The sequence below is a fragment of the Lepidochelys olivacea genome (genome assembly GCF_965140295.1).
Source record: "Lepidochelys olivacea isolate rLepOli2 genome assembly, chromosome: 7".
Taxonomy (NCBI): Eukaryota; Metazoa; Chordata; order Testudines; family Cheloniidae; genus Lepidochelys; species Lepidochelys olivacea.
In genome coordinates, this window is record NC_140417.1 from 25221465 (window position 1) to 25240750 (window position 19286).

General features: G+C 43.4%; 1 protein-coding gene across 5 annotated transcripts in view; it reads left to right on the plus strand.

Moving 5' to 3' along the window:
* The first annotated feature begins 2972 nt into the window (after positions 1-2972).
* DENND6A (DENN domain containing 6A) overlaps positions 2973-19286 on the plus strand; it is a 50356-nt gene continuing 34042 nt past the window's right edge. Inside the window, exons 1-3 of one of the 5 annotated variants that reach the window (XR_014712427.1) lie at positions 2973-3347; positions 14634-14672; positions 14768-14810. Coding sequence is in view for 4 of the 5 variants with exons in the window: in XM_084634227.1 (XP_084490353.1) it covers positions 3168-3347; positions 14634-14672; positions 14768-14810 (262 nt within the window). In the remaining variant the exon portion in view is untranslated. The remainder of the gene's footprint in view (positions 3348-14633; positions 14673-14767; positions 14811-19286) is intronic. The other 4 variants (XM_084634227.1, XM_084634226.1, XM_084634225.1 and 1 more) reach the window with 4 other exon arrangements.

A 19286-nucleotide genomic window follows, 5' to 3' on the forward strand; every position in this document is an offset into this window, starting at 1 on the left:
TTTGATTCACTAGAGGGTTGGACAGAGATGTGTGCAATCGAAAATATTTAATATGTGTGGAAAGTATACTATCTTTATTGTAAAAAGTCTCCTTTTTGCTGCTATGATGCAGTGATTGGAAATGTAATAAATCTTTTCTTAGGTAGCAGAAGTGCTTTCACAAATTTAATTAATCAAGGGGAAACAGCATTGTGACATTTTGGTCACCCACTCTGTCATTTGTTGAAATGGTCCTGTTGCAATACTTAGTAGAGTAGCTAGTATTATTTGAATGCATGGTAATTCAAGCCTCCAGAGTGTCCATGGGTGCAAATGATGTAGCAGCAGAGCATATCAGTTCTGAATTGTGCAATGATCCAGTCTGAATCCCTGAAGAGCTTTTTGTCTGAGAGCTGTATAACACAGATGTATGGCCTACAAATATGTTCTGTAGTAGGCTGTCACTTTCTTTGCTGATGCATTGGAAACATATAATGAAAGAGCACGTCCCCAGAATGCTAATCTTTGGTTGATTGCAGTGACAGAGAAGTATTCACTAATGGGTTATTTTCTGTTTTAATGGTTGGTGTTGACAGATAAAGGGCCAGATTGTACTTGGCCTTTGTGCGGATAAGTATGTGTTGGGGAAGGCAAGAAGCCTGTCACAAATGCAGTACATCGAAGGACTGGTCTATACTTAAAAGTTTCACTAGCACAGTTATTGGTTAGGAGTGTAATTTTTACCAACATAATTATGCCAGTAAAAGCCCTAGTGTCTGTGGATGCAATTATACCAGTATAAAAATGCCTTATACTGGTATGACTTATTCCATTTCCTGAAACTCAACAAGTTTAACTGGTATAACTGCATCTACACTAGGGGACTTTTCCCACTTTAAGTATATTGGCATAGTTAAAGCAGCAAAATTTAGGTCCTTAGGGCATGTCTGCATACCTTTGTTGTATCAATTTAACAATATCAGTTTAGAAATTATAACTATATCTGTTTACTGAAACAATCTATACTAATATAAACACCTTTATACTGATATAACTGCATCCACACTGCGGATTGCATTATGTTTAATTGGTTTCCACACAGTAATTTAAAACCAGCATGACTGGTCTGAAAATCCTCTTAGCAATGACTGAAGAAGAAGTTGCTGCTGCAACAGTCTCTAATCAGTGTTTGGCATTACTCTGCTGAGAAGTGGACTTTCACACCTTCACGCCTCACTGAAGCTGAGGCTTAAGGGCACATGGCCTGCCAGCACAGGGTGAGAGAGTATCTGCTATCTGAGAAATAACCAGTGTAAGTTTGAAGTCTAAAGTTGTATAGATCTGAGGAAGTCCCGTCCCATCTGCTGTACAAGACAACTAAGCAAAATGATAAAAGCAGGGCATCTATTATGTGTGAAATGTCTGTAATGATATGTACAAGTGTAATTAGAGGAAACTATTGTATTTAGAAAAAATAATGTTACTTATTCAAAAAAGAAAGTACCGTTTAAAATATTAATATGTTCGTTGCTTTTTTTCATTCCTTTAAAGACCCACTGTCAACTTGTTAAGGCCCCACACTTTCCTTTCCTTAATGGAAAGTAAAACCCACTTACTGCACCTGGAAAAGGACTTTTTAATAAAAAGAAAAGGAGTACTTGTGGCACCTTAGAGACTAACCAATTTATTTGAGCATAAGCTTTCGTGAGCTACAGCTCACTTCATCGGATGCATACTGTGGAAACTGCAGAAGACATTATATACACAGAGACCATGAAACAATACCTCCTCCCACCCCACTCTCCTGCTGGTAATAGCTTATCTAAAGTGATCACTCTCCTTACAATGTGTATGATAATCAAGTTGGGCCATTTCCAGCACAAATCCAGGTTTTCTCACCCTCCGCCCCGCCCCTCCGCCCCACAAACTCACTCTCCTGCTGGTAATAGCCCATCCAAAGTGACCACTCTCTTTACAATGTGTATGATAATCAAGGTGGGCCATTTCCAGCACAAATCCAGGTTTTTTGACTAACATGGCTGTTACTCTGAGACTTTTTAATAATAACCCCGCTCACAAATCTTTGTTACCCTGGAATTATGGTTGAAAAAAACTATCACTTCAGGGAAGAAACATAAAACCCTGAGAAAACATTGTTTCTCAGAAAACAAATATTAGCCTGAAAATACAAAGGACCCTCTAGTGGCTTGGGTGGCATTGATATGACCCAATAAATACATCCTAAAGCAAAAAACAGCTAGTATGGGGGTGCTGAGAACATCACAGAGCTCAAAATATATGCAGAAATGACTTTTAATGACTTCCCCATTTCACAGATAGGGAATGGAGCACAGAGTAATCTAATGACTTGTACAGAGGAGGGCAAGAGCCAGGAATAGGACCCAGATCTTTTAAATCTCAGTCTAATGTCTTAACCAGGAACAACAGTATGTCTCAAATAATCAAGCCTTTGCCACTGCAGGGCTCTCAAGCGTTGCTTCACCTCAGTTCCTTCTGTTCTCTACTTGTGACACACTAGTTGAATCCCCCTGAGGGCAGTAACACTTCGGTCTAATTCTGGTTGTTTGGGCTTGGTGCACAGGTGAGGGGTGGTGTCTAGTGTCCTGATGAACAGGGACCTGGCAGTCCCTTCTTGCCTTAAACTCTGTGACAAGCGACATAGCATGAGCCGTGTCAGCCAACAAGCAAGAGGGCACAGCGTGGGCTGTGGCAACCAGCAAGACAGAGGAACTGGCCCCGTGACAATTGTGAGGCCAGGGGTCAGGTACCATGAAAGGGCCAAAGGTGGGATCACGACTGTTAAAGAGGGACGGGGTCAGGCAGGTCTCCCCACCTCTGTAGGGCGACAGTGGTCGAAGTTCAGGGCCTGCCCTGAAGCTCCAGCCCCAGTGGCTGGACGGACCCTCTCGCCTCATACAACGGGAAGAGCTGCGGCAACTCTCCCGCTGCGGCGGGCGGCTTCTTTCGCTTTCGCCTCCTCGCTGGCTTGGGGACGCTTTAGACTCTCCCGCTCCCCCCCGAAGTAGTTTGGACGCTCCCATCCCCGAACAAGACGAAGCGCGCAGCGTGTCACGTGATTCTCTTTCTACCCTGCCGCCCTCTCCCCGTCGGTTTGCGGGCTGGAGCCGGCTCGGCTGCTCCTGCCGCGGCCGAGCCGCGCTAGTGCCATGGCCGTGCGGGAGCAGAGCCAGAGCGGCGCCCTCAGCGCGGCCTCGCGGAGCCCCTGTGAGGCGGAGGAGGCTGCGCTGGGCCGGTGCCTGTCGCTGCTGCCCTGGGACCGTTTCTCGGCCTGGCTGCACTGCGTGTGCGTGGTGGGTTTCGACTTGGAGCTGGGCCAGGCCGTGGAGGTGAGCGACACGGGCGGGAAGAGGCCCTGACCGTCCGTCGCGGGGGGAAGGGGGCGGTATCCCACCCTGGCTCCTTTGCCGCCGGGAGACTCTGCCGCGCTGCGCCCAAGCTCGCCCGACCCTTAGCATTGAGGAGGGGAATGGTCCGAGCCGGGGGGCCGCCATCCGCCCGAGACTGACTCTCTTCCTCTCTCCCTCGCTCTGCACGAAGGCGCCGCACCTGCCCGGCTCCGTCCGGCGTGACCCTGCAGGTCGGCGGCACTGGCGGGGGGCGTTTGGGCCCGTGCTCTGAGGTGTTTTTAGCTTGGGCTTTTGACAGCACTTTGTGTAGAGTCAGTTTCACTATCGCGTTCCCGGAGTGAGGCACTTCCCCTATTGTTTGTGTTACACAGCAACAGAGAAAATTAAAAAAAAAAAAAAAATAAAGGGAGAGAGATTTGATTGCACGAAATCAGAAGACTTGACTCAGAGGTAAGGGCAGTATCTTGAACTACTTCCGACACATGGTCTTAAAACAACTAGATTTTAAATTGACTGGGTTCCTCTACATTTGAAAATAAAAAGCAGGCAAACACCAAGAAAAGTAATTGAATTAATTAACTTCAAATAATTGTTTAGCCTACTCCCATCACCTCTCAGTGCATTTTTCTGAACTGTTGTCATCTTGATCCAAAATGAGTGTGTTTTTCACATTTCTCTAATAGTATCATTTTCATAGTATCCAGGTGTTAAATAAAGGTTTAAAAGTTGTATTGTAGCAGTCTGAGTGTAGATCATCTTCTCAATCTTCTCCAGATCACTAGTAAGTATATATTCTTAAGTTTCTGAAACCCAGACATTGCAGCTCTTAACAAAGTTGAAACAGACTTAATGGCGTTTCTTTGTTATATCCAAGAGAAAAGTAAATAGAATAGTGATAAGTAAATTAGAGTTAAAAATTTGATTCGGTTAATGTTATAATGTATTACTAACAACAAAGAAATTAATTTGTTTGCAACACATGACTTAAGTAAACACTGCCCTTTTACAGGTTTCAGAGTAGCAGCCATGTTAGTCTGTATTCGCAAAAAGAAAAGGAGTACTAGTGGCACCTTAGAGACTGACCAATTTATTTGAGCATAGGCTTTCGTGAGCTACACGAAAGCTTATGCTCAAATAAATTGGTTAGTCTCTAAGGGTATGTCTACACTATGAAATTAGGTCGAATTTATAGAAGTCGGTTTTTTTGAAATCGGTTTTATATATTCGAGTGTGTGTGTCCCCACAGAAAATGCTCTAAAATGCATTAACTCGGCGGAGCGCTTCCACAGTACCGAGGCAAGCGTCGACTTCTGGAGTGTTGCACTGTGGGTAGCTATCCCACAGTTCCCGCAGTCTCCGCTGCCCATTGGAATTCTGGGTTGATATCCCAATGCCTGATGCGGCAAAAAACATTGTCGCAGGTGGTTCTGGGTACATGTCGTCAGGACCCCGTTCCCACCCTCCCTCCCCCCGTGAAAGCAAGGGCAGACAATCATTTCGCGCCTTTTTTGTCTGCTGCCAGCCAAAGATGTAAAGGATCGATGGAGTGGGTCAGAACAAGACATAGACCAGATTTGTTTTGGACTCATTTTCCTCCTCCCCTGTCTAGATCACACTGCAGTCAGTCACAGAGAAGGCGCAGCGAGGTTAATCTAGCCATGTATCAATCAGAGGCCAGGCTAACCTCCTTGTTCCAATAAGAACGATAACTTTGGTGCACCATTTCTTATTGGAACCCTCCGTGCAGTCCTGCCTGAAATACTCCTTGATGTACAGGCACACCCTTTGTTGATTTTAGCTCCCTGAAGCCAACCCTGTAAGCCATGTCGTCAGTCACCCCTCCCTCCATCAGAGCAACGGCAGACAATCGTTCCGCGCCTTCTTTCTGTGCGGACGCCATACCAAGGCAAGCATGGAGGCCGCTGAGCTCATTTTGGCAATTAGGAGCACATTAAACACCACACGCATTATCCAGCAATATATGCAGCACCAGAACATGGCAACGCGATACCGGGCGAGGAGGCGACGTCAGCGCGGTCCCGTGAGTGATCAGGACATGGACACAGATTTCTCTGAAAGCATGGGCCCTGCCAATGCATGCATCATGGTGCTAATGGGGCAGGTTCATGCTGTGGAACGCCGATTCTGGGCTCGGGAAACAAGCACAGACTGGTGGGACCGCATAGTGTTGCAGGTCTGGGACGATTCCCAGTGGCTGCGAAACTTTCGCATGCGTAAGGGCACTTTCATGGAACTTTGTGACTTGCTTTCCCCTGCCCTGAAGCGCATGAATACCAGGATGAGAGCAGCCCTCACAGTTGAGAAGCGAGTGGCGATAGCCCTGTGGAAGCTTGCAACGCCAGACAGCTACCGGTCAGTTGGGAATCAATTTGGAGTGGGCAAATCTACTGTGGGGGCTGCTGTGATGCAAGTAGCTCACGCAATCAAAGATCTGCTGATATCAAGGGTAGTGACCCTGGGAAATGTGCAGGTCATAGTGGATGGCTTTGCTGCAATGGGATTCCCTAACTGTGGTGGGGCTATAGACGGAACCCATATCCCTATCTTGGCACCAGAGCACCAAGCCGGCGAGTACATAAACCGCAAGGGGTACTTTTCGATAGTGCTGCAAGCTCTGGTGGATCACAAGGGACGTTTCACCAACATCAACGTGGGATGGCCGGGAAAGGTGCATGATGCTCGCATCTTCAGGAACTCTGGTCTGTTTCAAAAGCTGCAGGAAGGGACTTTCTTCCCAGACCAGAAAATAACTGTTGGGGATGTTGAAATGCCTATATGTATCCTTGGGGACCCAGCCTACCCCTTAATGCCATGGCTCATGAAGCCGTACACAGGGAGCCTGGACAGTGGTCAGGAGCTGTTCAACTACAAGCTGAGCAAGTGCAGAATGGTGGTAGAATGTGCATTTGGACGTTTAAAGGCGCGCTGGCGCAGTTTACTGACTCGCTTAGACCTCAGCGAAACCAATATTCCCACTGTTATTACTGCTTGCTGTGTGCTCCACAATATCTGTGAGAGTAAGGGGGAGACGTTTATGGCGGGGTGGGAGATTGAGGCAAATCGCCTGGCTGCTGGTTACGCGCAGCCAGACACCAGGGCGGTTAGAAGAGCTCAGGAGGGCGCGGCACGCATCAGAGAAGCTTTGAAAACCAGTTTCATGACTGGCCAGGCTACAGTGTGAAAGTTCTGTTTGTTTCTCCCTGATGAAACCCCCCGCCCCTTGGTTCACTCTACTTCCCTGTAAGCTAACCACCCTCCCCTCCTCCCTTTAATCACCGCTTGCAGAGGCAATAAAGTCATTGCTGCTTCACAGTCATGCATTCGTTATTCATTCATCACACAAATAGGGGGATGACTACCAAGGTATCCCAGGAGGGGTGGTGGAGGAGGGAAGGAAAATGCCACACAGCACATTAAGCACAGCACTTTAAAAGTTTACAACTTTAAAATTTATTGAATGACAGCCTTCTTTTTTTTGGGCAATCCTCTGTTGTGGAGTCGCTGGTTGGCCGGAGGCCCCCCCACCGCGTTCTTGGGCGTCTGGGTGTGGAGGCTATGGGACTTGGGGAGGAGGGCGGTTGGTTACAGAGGGGCAGCAGTGGCAGTCTGTGCTCCAGCTGCCTTTGCTGCAGCTCAACCATACACTGGAGCATTCTGGTTTGGTCCTGCAGCAGCCTCAGCATTGAATCCTGCCTTCTCTCATCACGCTGCCGCGACATTTGAGCTTCAGCCCTGTCTTCTGCCCGCCACTTACTCTCTTCAGCTTTCCACCTCTCCTCCCGGTCATTTTGTGCTTTCCTGCACTCTGACATTATTTGCCTCCACGCATTCGTCTGTGCTCTGTCAGTGTGGGAGGACAGCATTAGTTCGGAGAACATTTCATCTCGAGTGCGTTTTTTTTTCTTTCTAAGCTTCACTAGCCTCTGGGAAGGAGAAGATCCTGTGATCATTGAAACACATCCAGCTGGTGGAGAAAAAAAAAGGGACAGCGGTATTTAAAAACACACATTTTATAAAACAGTGGCTACACTCTTTCAGGGTAAACCTTGCTGTTAACATTACATACATAGCACATGTGCTTTCGTTACAAGGTCGCATTTTGCCTCCTCCCACCGCGTGACTACCCCCTCAACCCTCCCCCGTCCCCGTGGCTAACAGCGGGGAACATTTCTGTTCAGCCACAGGCAACCAGCCCAGCAGGAATGTGTCCCTGAAGAAAAGCACCCTATTTCAACCAGGTGACCATGAATGATATCTCACTCTCCTGAGGATAACACAGAGAGAGAAAGAACGGATTTTGGTTGAATGCCAGCAAACATACACTGCAATGCTTTGTTCTACAGTGATTCCCGAGTATGTGTTACTGGCCTGGAGTGATAAGTGTCCTACCATGAAGGACGAAATAAGGCTGCCCTCCCCAGAAACCTTTTGCAAAGGCTTTAGGACTACATCTAGGAGAACCGCAAATGCCAGGGCAAAGTAATCCTTTCACATGCTTGCTTTTAAACCATGTATAGCATTTTAAAAGGTACACTCACCAGAGGTCCCTTCTCCGCCTGCTGGGTCCAGGAGGCAGCCTTGGGTGGGTTCGGGGGGTACTGGCTCCAGGTCTAGGGTGAGAAACAGTTCCTGGCTGTCGGGAAAACCGGTTTCTCTGCTTGCTTGCTGTGAGCCATCTACAACCTCCTCCTCCTCCTCATCTTCTTCGTCCCCAAAACCTGCTTCCGTATTGCCTCCATCTCCATTGAAGGAGTCAAACAACACGGCTGGGGTAGTGGTGGCTGAACCCCCTAAAATGGCATGCAGCTCATCATAGAAGCGGCATGTTTGGGGCTCTGACCCAGAGCGGCTGTTCGCCTCTCTGGTTTTCTGGTAGGCTTGCCTCAGCTCCTTCAGTTTCACGCGGCACTGCTTCGGGTCCCTGTTATGGCCTCTGTCCTTCATGCCCTGGGAGATTTTCACAAAGGTTTTGGCATTTCGAAAACTGGAACGGAGTTCTGATAGCACGGATTCCTCTCCCCAAACAGCGATCAGATCCCGTACCTCCCGTTCGGTCCATGCTGGAGCTCTTTTGCGATTCTGGGACTCCATCATGGTCACCTGTGCTGATGAGCTCTGCATGGTCACCTGCAGCTTGCCACGCTGGCCAAACAGGAAATGAGATTCAAAAGTTCGCGGTTCTTTTCCTGTCTACCTGGCCAGTGCATCTGAGTTGAGAGTGCTGTCCAGAGCGGTCAGAATGGAGCACTCTGGGATAGCTCCCGGAGGCCAATACCATCGAATTGTGTCCACAGTACCCCAAATTCGAGCTGGGAACGTCGATTTAAGCGCTAATCCACTTGTCAGGGGTGGAGTAAGGAAATCGATTTTAAGAGCCCTTTAAGTCGAATTAAAGGGCTTCACTGTGTGGACGGGTGCAGGTTTAAATCGATTTAACGCTGCTAAATTCGACCTAAAGTCCTAGTGTAGACCAGGGCATAGGTGCCACTAGTACTCCTTTTCTTACTGCCCTTTTAGCTTTTCTCAGCAGTGAGGAGAGCTCACAGTGGCCCATATTGGGCAAGTGCTTATCCACATGCTTAACTTTTGCCACAGAAGCAATCCCATACTTTTCTGTGGGAATCTCTTTTTAAAATTAAGTATTTGCAGGCTTAGGGTCTAAGACTTCTCTATCATTTAAACTGTCTTTAATCAGCAGCAAGATTTTCACCTTGAGTAACAAAGTACAGGTAACTTTCTCAACCATATGAGATACCAAAAGGTATGGAAGTTACAAAGTGAACACTTTTTTTTCTCTTAACTGGAATTAATGAACACACATCTGGTCTTCTGTCTTGAAACCCTTTCAAAGGAAAGAGGGAGCAATACAGTACCTTGCGTGTCTAGAAAACTGCAAGTCTGCGAAGTATTCAGGAAGGCTGTCTTATAGATAGATTTTTTCTTTTCAAATAGCTTGTAAAATTTGGTTGTCTCCAATGCCCACTATTTTCAAATCACTTTGCATTGCCTTTATTTATGAATCGTGGCTTAGGCTCTCACCATTAAATGGGGTTTTCTTAACGCTGGTTTACTGAAACTCTGGTGTTCATGGTTAAGGCATTTGAATGCCATTATAGCAAATTAGATTCTATCCCTGCCTCTGCCACAGTTCCTATGTGATATGAGGCAAGTAATGTAAACCAAAACTTTCCACAATGATCTATAGTGGTTATAGACCTTTTTGTCCCTGTCATCTCCAGCCTCTCTCCTCCACTGCTGCTATTCCCCTGTCCTCAGCCCCTTTCTGTGCTTCTGCCTGTGTCCCCTGTTCTTGTCTTTGTCTCCTCCCTCCCAGTTCTTTGACTGTCCCTGGCTCCTTTACCCTGTCGTCCCCTCGGTTCTGTTCCCCTCTGATCCTGCCCCTTTGTCCCCTCGTTGCATTCCTCCCCCCACCAATTTCTCACGCCTCTGCCTTCAAATCAGGGAGTTTCCTCCTCCTCCTCGCTGCCTGGGCATGAACAATGGGAGAATTGGGAACATTTGTCCCCAGTTCTGGTACTTGGCACTGCACAAGTCACCAGGAGGGTCAAATGCAGGGAAAGTGTTCCCTTCTTCCCTGCAGTCCTGGAATGGACCATGCTTAGTTGCTCTGTTGGGATAGTGCATGCACAGTCAAGTTGACATCTGTTAGGTGTGAAGTACTGGAGCATGCTCAGTACAGATGGAATCTTCAGAGAATTAAGCTGCCTAAGAGCATATGCAAACAGATTTTTCAGAGGATTATAATGTGGCCAAATTTTGGCTGACTTTCATGGTGGCCCCAAAAGGCACATCCCTGACACCTTGGTGACCCCCCCGCCCCCCACCTCCTGACAGATTTCAAGTATTTTTTCTAAAGCATGGAGGCACCAAAGCTTCTCAACATAATAGTGGTAAAAAAAAAATTTAATATGGAAAAAACAACATGTTTTACTCATGTCTCATTCTGAGAAATGTCTGAATTGTTTTAGCTGAACACGTCCCTCCAAAATCAGTCTGAGGCAGGCACCAAGCATGGAGAATTTCCAACCAAACAGTTTGGTAAAGGTATAGGCAACTGACCCCCAACAAACAATCTTATAATGGAAAGTTTCAGGCAGCCTTAACTAGAGATGTTGCTACCTGTGCTGCCTATAGTCAGATGTAAACTGATCTAAATAAGAATGTGTCTGTATTAAGTGTTGCACCAGTTTAACTAAACTGATATTTTAAATATTAGTTTAAACTGGTGCATTTTCTCTGTAGATAAGGCCTAATTTCTGTGCTGCTAACATCCATGCTACTTCTGTCTGTGATGTGCCCTGTTTGGGATCTGAAAAGGATGAGGCTCATTTAGTAATAGAAAGGGAGACCAATGAAAACCCAGGCTTCTACTGCTACAGGTGGTGTTGGTGACTTGGTATATGGCAGTTTTCCTTCTGAGAGAAATGAGGTGCAGTCTCTTTGTGATTAATTTGGCACTTTTTGCATAGGTAGAATGAAATTCCTGTATCCTGGCCATATTTCACTGTTGGTAATTACATTAATCCTACTTATATTTCCCCTGAATTTTCAGTTGGAGACAGCATAAACTTCCTATCCTAAACTATTCGAGTGCTAAAATTTAATAAAAAAACAAACTGGATTGCAGTGGGGCATTAAGTTATTCTCTTGTGTGTGAAAGAGAAGATAGTGTGTGTGTGTGTTTTTGTCAGATTTTTAGTAACAGATTTTTAGGACTTAAGTTGTTAAAGATGGAGTTTGTAGCAGCAATTATATTAAGGTTGCTTACTACTCCCATTATATAGCCACTGTTTCCAACTGAATTGAGGTCTTCCGAAAGGTTAACTGCTTGGTTGAACTTTTTCATACTTATTCTCTAGAGCCTTCTGTAGAAATGTTTGGAAAAAAATTGTGCAATACAAGTTTAGCTGTTTTTGAAAACGAAGTTAGGGAAAAACGGATTGGTTTGCCAAAGTTAAGTTGTTTTGTAGTTTTATCTGAAACAGTGCTGTTCCAAACCAGGGGGTGCTAGGAATTTGAAATTTGGCAGGAGGCTGATCTTAGGTTGGAGAAGTATCTTCTGATGTCACTGAAAATCCATTAAGATTTTGTCACTTTACAAGCTTCAGAAATTTGCCATTTGTATATGTGCAGTGGAGCTTGTTCAGCACTGGTCCCTTTATTTACTGATGCATCCATCTGCGTTGCGCATCCTCCAAGCTCACTGAGCCTCCTGCATCATTCTGAAATGGCCACACAAACTCTGTAAGATATGACAAAATGGTAGCAGCAGCTTTTGCTGCTCTCCCTCATCAAAATATCCTTTGGCCTAGAAGAGGGTACACTGGGCTGGGTGTCAGGAGATGAAGAATTCATGTCTTCGCTTTTATCACTGACTAGTATTAATGATATGAAGTTTATAACCCTTACTATTAAACCAGGTCTCATACTGCCATCCTAGGATGGAGGCAAGCTTCCTTTGTGGAAAAATTAGTACACGATCATGTACTTAAGGACTGTAAAATTAAAGTTGACCTTGATTATGATACTTCCTGATTTTTAAGAGCTTGTCTCATAGTTTCATAGAACTTAAGGCCAGAAGGAACCATCCTATCGTTTAGTCTGACCTCCAGTATATCACAGGCAATTAAATTTCACCCAGATACCCTAAAAGCAAAGTCTTTAGTTAGACCAAAGCACTTCAGTCCTCAGGAGACTAAACTGTGTCCAATGGGCAGAGAATAGGAAAGACTAAGGTCTTTGTCTGAGGCCCATATAGTCTGAGGCCCATACAGTAGCAGGAATTGATTAGGTGAGATATTGAGGATATGTTCCCAGTATATGAACCATGTGTCATGCTACAGAGGAAGGCAAAAAACCCGTGAGATCCCTGCCAATCTGACCTGGGGAAGAACTCCTTCTTGACCCTATATTTGACTATCTGTATGACCCTGAGCATGTGAGCAAGACTCACCAACCAGACATCTATGAAGAGGATTCTTGGAACCACCTCAGAGTGCTGATTTATAATGTTTCAGAGGAATACAAATGGGAATGGCTGTACATCGCAGGGGAAATTCTTTCCTGACTGTTGTAGGCAACTGGCTGAAGCCCTGAAGAATGAAATTTGATTACAGTCATTATTTTAATACAGGCCTGTAAACGTAATGAGCATGATGAGGGCCGTGCAAGCAATTCTGTTCTCTATATGACCCATGAAGGAAAGGGAAGTCTTTGCAAACTTAACATTCTTTTAAAGCAGTTTTTGAAGGTACTTCTAATTACCTCAAGAAAAAATCTTCAGTGTACTCATCTGTCTAAATATAAAATATTTTGCCCTCTTGCTGTTGTAACATTTGGCTCATCTTCCTTCATTAAGGAAGTATGGGCTGGATGAATGCACTATAAGGTGGGTAGAAAGCTGGCTAGATTGTCGGGCTCAACGGGTAGTGATCAATGGCTCCATGTCTAGTTGGCAGCCGGTATCAAGTGGAGTGCCCCAAGGGTCGGTCCTGGGGCCGGTTTTGTTCAATATCTTCATAAATGATCTGGAGGATGGTGTGGATTGCACTCTCAGCAAATTTGCGGATGATACTAAACTGGGAGGAGTGGTAGATACGCTGGAGGGGAGGGATAGGATACAGAAGGACCTAGACAAAGTGGAGGATTGGGCCAAAAGAAATCTGATGAGGTTCAATAAGGATAAGTGTAGGGTCCTGCACTTAGGATGGAAGAATCCAATGCACAGCTACAGACTAGGGACCGAATGGCTAGGCAGCAGTTCTGCAGAAAAGGACCTAGGGGTGACAGTGGACGAGAAGCTGGATATGAGTCAGCAGTGTGCCCTTGTTGCCAAGAAGGCCAATGGCATTTTGGGATGTATAAGTAGGGGCATAGCGAGCAGATCGAGGGACGTGATCGTTCCCCTCTATTCAACATTGGTGAGGCCTCATCTGGAGTACTGTGTCCAGTTTTGGGCCCCACACTTCAAGAAGGATGTGGATAAATTGGAGAGAGTCCAGCAAAGGGCAACAAAAATGATTAGGGGACTGGAACACATGAGTTATGAGGAGAGGCTGAGGGAGCTGGGATTGTTTAGCCTGCAGAAGAGAAGAATGAGGGGGGATTTGATAGCTGCTTTCAACTACCTGAAAGGGGGTTCCAAAGAGGATGGCTCTAGACTGTTCTCAATGGTAGCAGATGACAGAACGAGGAGTAATGGTCTCAAGTTGCAGTGGGGGAGGTTTAGATTGGATATTAGGAAAAACTTTTTCACTAAGAGGGTGGTGAAACACTGGAATGCGTTACCTAGGGAGGTGGTAGAATCTCCTTCCTTAGAGGTTTTTAAGGTCAGGCTTGACAAAGCCCTGGTTGGGATGATTTAACTGGGAATTGGTCCTGCTTCGAGCAGGGGGTTGGACTAGATGACCTTCAGGGGTCCCTTCCAACCCTGATATTCTATGATTCTGTGATTCTATGATCTCTGTAAATACAATTCGAGTTTAAAGTTAAAGGGTAAAATCTTGATCTCCATTAAATTTATGGGAGTCTTTCCATTGAGTTCAGTGGGGCCATGATTCCATCCAAAGTGTTTTAAACTTTGGAACATACCTGCCCTATTTCTCCAGGTGGTTTTCAAAGAAGCAATAGACAGGATGTTGGTGAAAGGGCATATGAGGAGTAAGCTGTGCGTTTATTTCAAAAGCCAACTCTGTATTTTGTCTCTCTTCAGTTGCTTCCTGCACACAATTTTAATGTTTTTTATCACCTCAAGTGGCTGCAGTAGCAATTATGTTAACTCTAGTTAAGGGATGATGTAGCCTGGAGGAAACACTGATTCTCAACAAACATACTCTAACTAGTTACCATCCTTATTCAGTCAATTTCTACCTTTTTTTTCCCCCCCAGGTGTGGGGGAGAGACAGTAAGCTTACATTTTTTGCACCAGTAAGGTTTTTACGGTGACTCGTTGAGAAGACAAGTTATGATATAACTAGCAGCTGTGATAATGAAGACTATCTGAGTAGGAAAGAGCACTGATTTTTGAGGAGTGTGAAAGTCAAACTCTAGCAGATGGAAAAAGGATAGTGTTATGGAATGTGATTTCACTGCCGTGTACTGAAACTAGGATAGACATGGACAGGTCAGTGAGTACTGCATCATAGCAGCTATTTAAAAGATGAACTTATTACAGTTTAAAGTTATCCATTCTGTTTTCAAACAAAATAACTTTTTTTTTGGTAGGTAATATATCCTCAGCATTCAAAACTTACAGATAAAGAGGTGAGTAAGAGCTATTACATATATAGTTCAGTATGTCACTTTAAAATTGTGTGTTTCAGATAATATAACTACTCTGTTGTGTTTTTTCTTTCCAGAAAACCAGTATTTGCTATTTGTCTTTTCCAGATTCCAATTCAGGTAAATGCTTCCTTTACTTTGTCATCTGAAATCTGTGTGTGTTCTATTTCCAGACCAAACTATACTGAGACAGAGTTAAGTTTGACTGTACTTCTCAGTAATTTAGGGTAAACCTGTATTACAGGGAATGTTGTGATTATCCACCCTCGCCCCCACCCCTAAGCATTACAAACCCAGGAAATTCACAGTTTAACCTTAATTTCAAATAGGGCTGTCAAGCAATTAAAAAAATTAATCGCATGATTAATTGCGCTGTTAAACAACAATAGAATACCATTTATTTAAATATTTTTGGATGTTTTCTACATTTTCAAATATATTGATTTCAATTACAACACAGAACACAAAGTGTACAGTGCTCACTTTGTTTATTTTTGATTACAAGTATTTGCACTGTATAAAACCAAAAGAAAGTGTTTTTCAGTTCACTTAATACAAGTTCTCTGGAGCAATCTCTTTATCATGAAAGTTTAATTTACAAATGTAGAATTATGTACAAAAAAATCTGCATTCAAAAATAAAACAAATCTAAAATTTTAGAGCCTGCAAGTCCACTCAGTCCGATTTTTTTGTTCAGCCAATTGCTCAGACAAACAAGTTTGTTTACATTTGCAGAAGATAATTCTGTTTGCTTCTTGTTTACAATGTCACCTAAAAGTGAGAACAGGCGTTCTCATAGCACTGTTGTAGCCGGCATCGCAAGATATTTATGTGCCAGATGCGCTAAAGAGTCATACATCCTTCATGCTTGAACCATCATTCCAAGGGACATGCGTCCATGCTGATGACCGGTTCTACTCAATAACAATCCAAAGCAGTGTGGACCGACGCATGTTCATTTTCATTATCTGAGTCAGATGCCAACAGCAGAAGGTTCATTTTCTTTTTTGGTGGTTCGGGTTCTGTAGTTTTTGCATCAGAGTGTTGCTCTTTTAAGACTACTGAAAGCATGCTCCACACCTCATCCCTCTCAGATTTTGGAAGGCACTTCAGATTCTTAAACCTTGGGTTGAGTGCTGTAGCTATCGTTAGAAATATCACATTGGTACCTTCTTTGCATTTTGTCAAATCTGCAGTGAACAACTTAAAATGAACAACGTGTGTTGGGTCATGATCCGAGACTGCTAGAACATGAAATATGTGACAGAGTGCAGGTAAAATAGAACAGGGGGCATACAATTCTCCGCCAAAGAGTTCAGTCACAAATTTAATTAACGCATTATTTTTTTAACAAGTGTCATCAACATGGAAACGTCCTCTGGAATGGTGGCCGAAGTGTGAAGGCCTACGAATGTCTAGCATATCTGGCATGTAAAGACCTTGCCATGCAAATGCCTGTTCTCCCTTTCTGGTGAAATTGTAAATAAGAAGTTGGCAGCATTATCTCCTGTAAATGTAAACAGACTTGTTTGTCTTAGCAATTGGCTGAACAAGAAGTAGCACTGAGTGGACTTGTAGGCGTTGAAGTTTTACATTGTTTTGTTTTTGAGTGCAGTTATGTAACAAAAAAAATGTACATTTGAAAATTACACTTTCATGACAGATTGCACTACAGGACTTGTATGAAGTGAACTGAAAAATAGTATTTCTTATCATTTTTACAGTGGAAATATTTGTAATAAACAAGATACACTTTGATTTCAGTCACAACACAGAATACTATATGAAATTGTAGAAAAACATCAAAAAATTTAATTTAATTTAATTCAATTGGTGGTATTTAAGAGTGTGATTAAAACTGCGATTAATTGCAATTAATTTTTTTAATCGCAATTCATTTTTTTTTAGTTAATTGCATGAGTTAGTTGCAATTAATTGACAGCCCTAATTTAAAATATTAAAATCTAGTTATTTCTACTGCGGTAATCTGTGGGAACCCCAGTTTATTATGTGTAAGTGAAATATTAGGAATGTTAGCTTGTGAAATGTGTGCTTTTCTCTAGTTTTTTCCACCTGATGGTCTCAAAGCATTTTACAAACAGTGACTAAACCTCCCAATAAAACTATGAAATTGGTGGGTTATACAGATGGGGAAACTACGGCACGGAGGTTAAATATTTAAAGTTAGTAGGAGGTGGGAATATTGGATTGAAAGAATTAACTGCTTCTAACTTGTTAAAGGTCTGTATTTCATTATTATAAAAGCATGTCTAGAAGTAGAATGCTAGGCTCTCTGTCTTCTGTTTCTCTAATCCTTGCCTCTATTAGTGTGTGGTCCTGCTTGCTGAACTCTTCTTTCACTTATCCTCTCCCTTCTCAACTTCCAAAGGGAGTTGAAGACTTGTGATTAGCAACTTGGGCCCGCTGCAAAGTTCGGATTCTGTAATTTTTAAGAGGAAGGTTGGGGGAAAACAGGTTTGCTGGTAGTATGCTCTGCCAACATTTTTTAGCTGTTATGTAACTTTTACAATTTGCTTAGCCTTATTTTTGCCTATTGACTTGTGGCTAAAAGTGAGATAATATATTTTCTTTGTTTTTATACCTGCAGGAGAGGAGCAGTTCCTTCCTGAGTTCTGCATATAATTGGTTTACATTCTGAACCATGAAATGTATTACCCTCACCTGAGATTACTATAAATTTTAATGGTTGCAAATTATCCAACACTTAAAAATCATACTGGAAAGTATAATGTATCAAGAATAAAACCTAACTTGAAACTCAAAAATAGTACTAATGTACTTTTAGAAAGACTAGATTAAATTATTCTAGGAGTATAGTGTATAAAACTGGATTAATTTGAGGAGAGAGACCATTGTTTGTTGCTGATAGTGTGACTTACTTTAGCATTCCTATCATCATGGTCGTGCATGAAAAAAGATATAAATCATGAGAGTCCTTCTCGGAAGAAAACACCATTCCAGAGGTTAGCCTGGAAAATTGTTTATGTTAACAATTAAAACAAAAGCTATACAACTTGAAGATTTGATTTTCTTTTTTTAGGCTTTAAATCTGAGCAGGAAAGCTTAATACAACATAAGAACAAATTTTGAAGGAGGTTGTTAGCTTGCTGCTGAATCAAGAGCCACAGTCTATCAGGCCTTTCATGACATAGAATGAATCAGGCTGCGAGACAATGAATTTTGTTGAGAAGTTATCAGTTGATATATGCAGTGTATTAAGACAAGTTTCTTTTGTTTCTAGAATATAATGTGAGTAGACTTTGTAGTGGTAATAGATTATTTTCAAAGCAAAATATGAACGTTATTTTTCCTTAGTTTGTTATGCAGACCTGCCTCGTATTTTGTCTTTCAAAATAATTGAAGCAGATGCTGATGAGACTTGGAGGCGAAACATACCTCTGCTGTCCACTTTTCACTTTCTTACTTTTGTACAGCATTTCTATTATTTGTTCATTTCCGTACCAATTAATTTAACTTGCCTATTTTTCTTTCAACAAGCATGATCAGAAATCGGTTTAAGACATTATTGAAGTCACTAAATATACTGCAATGGCCATAAAAGTAAGAGTTGGTTAAATAAAACAATAGTGACATAACTGCTTTTTTTTCCTTTAGTTCTAATCTGCCTGAGAAATAGAAAAGCACAGTTTAGACTGAAGTAACTACAGTTAAAAAACAAACCATCGTCTTGTGTTTGATGCTGCATAGATGGTTGTAGAAAAAGCATTCACCTACCTTCTCAGTTAAATTACACAAGTAGAAAGGTTTCAGAGTAACAGCCGTGTTAGTCTGTCTTTGCAAAAAGAAAAGGAGTACTTGTGGCACCTTAGAGACTAACCAATTTATTTGAGCATGAGCTTTCGTGAGCTACAGCTCACTTCATCGGATGCATACCGTGGAAACTGCAGTAGACATTATATACACAGAGAGACCATGAAACAATACCCCCTCCCACCCCACTGTCCTGCTGGTAATAGCTTATCTAAAGTGATCATCAAGTTGTGCCATTTCCAGCACAAATCCAGGTTTTCTCACCCTCCGCGCCCCCCCCCCCCCAAACTCACTCTCCTGCTGGTAATAGCCCATCCAAAGTGACCACTCTCTTCACAATGTGTATGATAATCAAGGTGGGCCATTGTAGGGAGAGTGATCACTTTGGATAAGCTATTACCAGCAGGAGATTGAGTTTGTGTGTGTGGTTTTTGGAGGGGGGTGAGGGGGTGAGAGAACCTGGATTTGTGCAGGAAATGGCCCACCTTGATTATCATACACATTGTGAAGAGAGTGGTCACTTTGGATGGGCTATTACCAGCAGGAGAGTGAGTTTGTGTGGGGGGGGAGGGGAGGGAGAGCGGAGGGTGAGAGAACCTGGATTTGTGCTGGAAATGGCCCAACTTAATGATCACTTTAGATAAGCTATTACCAGCAGGAGAATGAGTTTGTGTGTGTATGGGGGTGGGGGGGTGAGAAAACCTGGATTTGTGCTGGAAATGGCCCACCTTGATTATCATGCACATTGTAGGGAGAGTGGTCACTTTAGATAAGCTATTACCAGCAGGACAGTGGGGTGGGAGG